Here is a 6,569-nt window from a genome sequence, read left to right as displayed (position 1 = left end):
AAATAAAGGGGGCGTGCGCCGGTTGCGCCCCCTCTGGATCCGCCACTGCGTGTGATGCCCTCTGACAGGTCAGTGGTGGTGCCACATTCTCGCCGTAGACTACCAGATGGCGCTCTTCCAATTATGCAGTGATATCTCTTCGTAAGATTGACACAACGTCATCTACGGCCGTTCATTGCAAAGTTCGACATCACGCTCACTCTGGTCAGTATTATTTTCGTCTACGAAATGATTTTACATTGGTTATTTTGTATTCATAGGTGGTGCATTGTACTTTATGATACAGTACTTTCCTTGAGACTATATGACGTCGAAATACATCGAAATAAGCAACGATTACTGAGGAAGATTGAAAAATCAGTTTTGCTTTTTATCGAATGCCGAGATTGTGATTTAGTTGTCCCAAGATCAATTTCCCAAGCCCAAATTTTTCATGCTTATTTTCAAAGTGTTTCTGGCCGATTTGCCCAGACATCTACCGTCCTTGCACGATATGAGTTCAGGGTTTCATTCGGGCTCGACCTTCGCATGTTCGGCCAAAGAGCAAAACTACAAAGTAAAGTTACACTTAATATGCTTTTATTTTTTTGCACTATACACTTACAAACACACACACACACACACACGCACACACACACACACACACACACACACACACACACACACACTTCATCACCCAAAGTCCACATCTTGCATATAGGCGCCTACAGTCGTACACCACCCAGAGCTAAACAACATTTTGATGTTGCTCGTCGTTCTGAAAGAGCAATGACTATAAAGGAGTAGAGACGACAACTTGTTAAAAGATCATTCATTGTTCGACCAACCGCCAACCCGCGGGCCCACCTTAACTTTCTTATAACAATGAGGCATGATATTTTTTTTCATAAAATACACTGTATCACTATTTTGAAACGTTCTATTACTGTCCCGTATACTATTCAGAGTTACGCAAATTAAATTATTCACAATCAGACAAGCATTATTTGTAGTTATTTTTGATTGGTTTTAATGACAACAAGAAAATGCAACAATGAAAATAAGAAGAGTTTGTTTGCAAAAACCGATAAGTCCATGTTTGCCAAATGGAGATAATTTCGATTAAATGTTAAGAAAAATAAAGAGAATAATAAGAAAATGTTTGCTTCTTTTGACCATAACTTCAAAAATGTACTTTTACATGTAGTGACCAATATATCATTGAAAAGGTATTATTTTGTACTTTATGATAGAGGCCGTACTTCAAAATCTTCAAAAATGGACTTATCAGTTTTTGCGAACAAACACTTCATATATATCCACTCGTATAATCATTGCATGATGCAGGCGTAAATATAGAATATAGTGATATGCGGTACTTTTTTTTTCTTTTGTCATAATGTGGACAATGGACAACTGTATAATGTATGGTAGAAAGAGCAACGTTAAGAAAAACACTCTAACATAGCGCACCTGAAGTCAACAATACAGCATACTGTTATTGTATCTTTCCGATAACATTTATGAGGATTTAGAATGTAATAATAGCTGACAATGTTGCCGAAATAATATCCATAGTTATAATTGGTTACTAAAGTTTAGCATAGTATACCTGTAAGCATGATTCATTATATCGCTGATAATGTTGCTGAAATATCCATAATAATGATTGGTCACTAAAGTTTAGCTAAATAATGCTTGTAAGCATAATCCATTGTAAAGGACGATCTAGGCACTCAACTTATTGTTTCTCACTTTGCGAGTATTAACAATTTAATTGTATAAAATTTGCAGGAAGTTAAAAAAGGGTTACAATACTAACCTTTAAAGGGGATAGACGGAGGGGTTTTCGCATAACACAATTTAGAATTCTAATCGACTTTTCTAGTACACTTTAAGTGTAATATCCTGAAAAAAATCAAAGTTTACATGAGAAAGGAAGATTGAATAAATGACGCCGTAATTTTTTTATTTCTTCCTCCGTGTAAAGGGTATATTGTATTCTTATTTCTATATAACAATATTGCAAACGAGAAAATTTATTGGTGTTAGGTTTTCAAGCTTGTGTCTGTCATCACCTCAAACGAAATATTCGAACTGAAATTCGCTCTTCTTCTAGCAACTGATTGTCAAAATACAAGCCTCACGGGCACGAGAGTAGCAGTATACGTACACACATGTGGCCAACTTGGACGATTCATAAATATTTGAAATAGTCATATGAATGAGAGGGAAAAATATCTGGGATATGCTGTGCAGTAGATGACTTCTTTTCTAGTCCATGTTGCTGTTCCTGCTCTAACAGTTCCATGTTCATGGTAACTTGGGAAGTCCACTGGAATGGTGTTTATGTTTTCTCCGTTGTTCTTTTAGTTCTCGTAGAAGCCTGCCCTCAACGTTAACTGGCGGTAGGCTTACACTAGTCTCCCTCTTTCCTCGCGACCTGCGTGTGACAGGTTTCTTCGTGGTCTTGGCGTCTGCCAGCTCGGGTAGCACGATGCCGACCTTCGAGCGAGCGAGCTGAAGACGCGCCACCACCTCGGCCTGATGAATGCTGTTCAGCGCCTCGTTTGCGCTTGCGCGATTCATCGTCTCGTCGGGACTGACGCTTCTCCGATTTTTGATGTCCTCTTTCGTTTTGGCCGCGAGATTGGAGAGTCGCTTTTGCATCATCCTGTCCCGGCGACGAGCGGATTCCGTCCTCGAGACCTCCGTAGGTTTTGTGGGTCCCTGGATGTCTGGAAGACGCAACCTCTGCTTCTTCGATCTCTTTGTCGGTGGTTTGGGAGACTGCGGCTGAGTTGGCGGTGAGCTTTCGTTAAGCTCTGGGACCGATGGCAGGCTTTGGACGGTCTCCTTCCTTTCCCGCTTCTTCCGTTTTCCCTCGACAAGCTCGGAGTTGGCGGAGGCTTCCGAGCTGCTGGGAGGAGAGGAGCCTGAATTCAGCGGGATGAGACTTTTAGGGGGTCTACTCACGGGGAACAGTCCAGGACTTACTGTTGTTTTTGTTGTTGTTGTTTGAGAACCACCCCTTGGAGAACGTTCCGAGAGCCCCTGTGTTTTCTCACTTTCATCATCTTTTCGTTCATCATTCGTATCGACAGCCTGCTCCATGTCCTTTCGTTCCGAAATAGACGCTCTTTTAAACTCCTTGTGGACCAATTTGACAAGGCTTGCCAAATCACTGGGGGGAGGAGGGTTACTCGCAGAGTCTGTTTCGACTTTTCCTACGTCTCTGGTCTCTGCGGAATTGCTTTGCTTAGCCTGTTGCAGATTTTTCAGTGGAGCGAGCCATTTCCCTTTGTATTTTCCTTCCTTACGCGAGGCCTCCCGTAGCGCTTTCATCTCAACATTCTTCAATTCAGAGGACAGATTCAGAGCAAGGAGTTTCGCATTTGGTCCCTTGAGCTGCTCGCTCAGTTTGTCGAGTTCCAGCTGTTTGTGCTTGAGCCGTTGGTACTCCTTCTGAAAGACCGGCGACCGGCGTCCGCTACGCAGCTTGCTCTCGAACTCCGACTCGCTGTTGACGTATTGGCGCTTGCTCTTCGCGATATCCACGAGCGCCACGCGCATCTCGTTCTTGACCCGGAAGAGCTCCTTCAGTTGGGCGTCGCTCAGGTCAGTGATGCGCCTGTGTTTCCGGGTCAGGCGGTCTTCTTCAAAGCGGTTGCGGAGGTTGAGTCGGTCGAAGGAGCGGCTGCTGCTCTGCCGTAGGGTGTTCCAGCGTTCCACTGCCGTCTGGAACTGGCGTGATTTCCTGGTGATTAGCGGCTTGGCCATTTCGCTGTCTGACGATGAACCCTGGACACTCACCGACATGGTGAATGGCGGTCTCTCGTCCCTCTACTGCGTTGACTTACGTTTCAGGAGCTCCTGAAAATGCAATGGACAATGAAGAAGAACCGCTTGTTAATTGTGGTTACAAGATTTCAACACCTGGGCCCCATTTCATAAAAAGTTGATACGATGGCAACTCTTGCTGGGATGGCAATTGTCATGGTAACGACAAGAATCCAGCTTCCTGATTGGCTGTTGCTATGTTGGAAGTTGCCATTCTAGCAAGAGTTACTGTCCTAACATCTTTTATGAAGCGAGGCCCTGATGATATACTTTGCAGCAGGTCTATGAATCTTGATTTCAACAACAATAATCACAATTGGAATTGACTGAAATTGATTTTGATTTTGAATGAAAACAATCAAAGACAAAAAATAATCCACGTGATGGTGAATTTTGATTGTTTGAATATCAGCAAACTATCTGGGCAGTGATCTTAAGATAGTTTTTAATTTCCATGACTCTGATGCCAACTGCATGAAAAGATATAATTATGCTTATTGTTAACTTTTTGTATTTCTTCAGTTTGTTCAGCCTCGCATGTTTTCACATTCGTTCCAAAGTATAAAGTGCCTTCGAAAACTACCGTCTTTCATCTTCAAAATGTTACTAAGTCATGATCCTTCATATAGCTCAAACATACCCATATCATCGACAATGCGTATTGCGTTTCAATATAAGATATCACAATTAAATACATAGAATGTATCAAAACAAAACCGTTGAATATGATTTCCCTTCGATACAAGATTATGACTTTCAATTGATTTCGACCAAATTCTAATTGCAAATAGAAAGGTATGATTATTTGAACGTAACTGAAACACTACTGCCAGTATCTAAAATCGATTTAAGAATTTGCAAGGCAAGGGCAGGCATTAAAATCATATTCAAGAATATTACCCTTCTTGATATCACTGAGAAACGACCCAGTCTGTAAACCCTACAAGCCTTAAATGTACAGTCGTCTTCTGGTGTCGTCGCATGCTGTCTATATAGTGAATCTGAAAGTGTCATTATAGGAATACCAATATTAGAAATTATCCTGAACTTTTGTTAAAACCCATAGGCCTACTTACTCTCCCTCCCCTCCCTCTCTCCCTCTTTTTTTGTCTCTTCCCTCTCTAAATATTGTATATCTTCCTTCCCATCTCTAACTCTCCTTCTTACTATCCATCTATTTATTTGTATATCTATCTATCTATCTATCTATCTATCTATCTATCATCTGTTTATCTATCTATTTATCTATTTATTTATCTATCTATCTATCTATCTATTTATCTACCAATCTATCTATCTATCTATCAACCAATCTATCTATCTATCTATCAACCAATCTATCTATCTATCTATCTATCTATCTATCTATCTATCAACCAATCTATCTATCTATCTATCTATATCTATCTATCTATCTATCTATCTATCTATCTATCTATCTATCTATCTATCATCTGTTTATCTATCTATTTATCTATTTATTTATCTATCTATCTATCTATCTATCTATCTATCTACCAATCTATCTATCTATCTATCAACCAATCTATCTATCTATCTATCAACCAATCTATCTATCTATCTATCTATCTATCTATCAACCAATCTATCTATCTATCTATCAACCAATCTATCTATCTATCTATCTATCTATCTATCTATCTATCTATCTATCTATCATCTGTTTATCTATCTATTTATATATTTATTTATCTATCTATCTATCTATCCATGTCATGTCTACATTATTTTCTGACCCCACCCAATCCCCCTTTATAGCACACACATGTTTGTCGAAGACGCCACATGAGAATCAGAGACAAATCTCTGTGCACATCTACACAAATTCCTGCCACTTGCCACTAGAATTCAATGCTGCTCGCTGACTTTAATCTGCCTTATAAAACACACACGTGCACACACACAAAATACACACACCGTTGCCATGGACACAGAGACCGCGGGAGGTGGCATAAAATTCAGGGGTCCCATTCAAGTTCGGGACGCGCACGAGAAGACATGTGTAGCTAGTGAATACCAAATAGATAGCAATGAAGTGTATTTACACATTTGAACTCTTCGTAGTGTGACGATGTAACTCTTCAAAACTTTTTTTTAATCGCTCCCACCATAACACACAGTCATAAACTGGTAATAACACATGCATAACTGATAACTAACCTTGGTATATAACCATACAGCCCCAGGAAAATGAAGTCTCACTAAAACCTCTTTGATATCTTCGTGATAAGCAATGATCAGTAATTTTTACAATTATCTCTTTCTAAACTAATTGTCTTTTAGATTTTGCTATAGTATACAGTACTGCAATTAGTGTGTGTCTTTATTGGGTGGCACGATATTTGAATGAAACATGAATGTCCAGTTCAGGTTGACTTGGAATCTATTAAGTATTAATTAACAGTGGTGAAGATTGGCTTGAAAAATAAATCGACTTTTTCCCCGCAATCAAACCATTTGGCGTTTTATCGAAAATACGTCGTAAAGAGGCTCCAAGAGATAGGAGAAAGACATGTTATAATAGTTTCCGAATGACCCCTCCTTTGCAGATTATACTATGTCAACATATATTATAATGCATATCGTTGAGACTTCGACATGCAGTCGATGCAATGGCACTAAACATATAAATCAAAACACCACGTGATCACAGTAATTCGGTAGTATTCCAGATGCATATGACTGCTATTTGAAGTGGAAAGAGATGGGTACATGTTTCTACTGGTATC

General features: G+C 39.8%; 1 protein-coding gene across 1 annotated transcript; it reads right to left on the bottom strand.

Moving 5' to 3' along the window:
- Nucleotides 1–2,292: 2,292 nt before the first annotated feature.
- LOC140239027 (uncharacterized) lies at nt 2,293–3,823 on the bottom strand. The gene has a single exon (XM_072318924.1). It carries the CDS (start codon nt 3,796–3,798, stop codon nt 2,293–2,295), a length of 1,506 nt encoding a protein of 501 aa, XP_072175025.1. The 5' UTR covers nt 3,799–3,823.
- Nucleotides 3,824–6,569: the final 2,746 nt, after the last annotated feature.

Source organism: Diadema setosum, chromosome 15 (assembly GCF_964275005.1).
Source record: "Diadema setosum chromosome 15, eeDiaSeto1, whole genome shotgun sequence".
NCBI lineage: Eukaryota > Metazoa > Echinodermata > Echinoidea > Diadematoida > Diadematidae > Diadema > Diadema setosum.
The sequence above is the reverse complement of the archived record's forward strand: the minus strand, read 5'-3'. Positions and strand labels throughout refer to the sequence as shown.

Coding starts and splice junctions, on each gene's coding strand:
- LOC140239027 (XM_072318924.1), bottom strand. CDS start 3,798: ATGTCGGTGAGTGTCCAGGGTTCATCGTCAGACAGCGAAATGGCCAAG.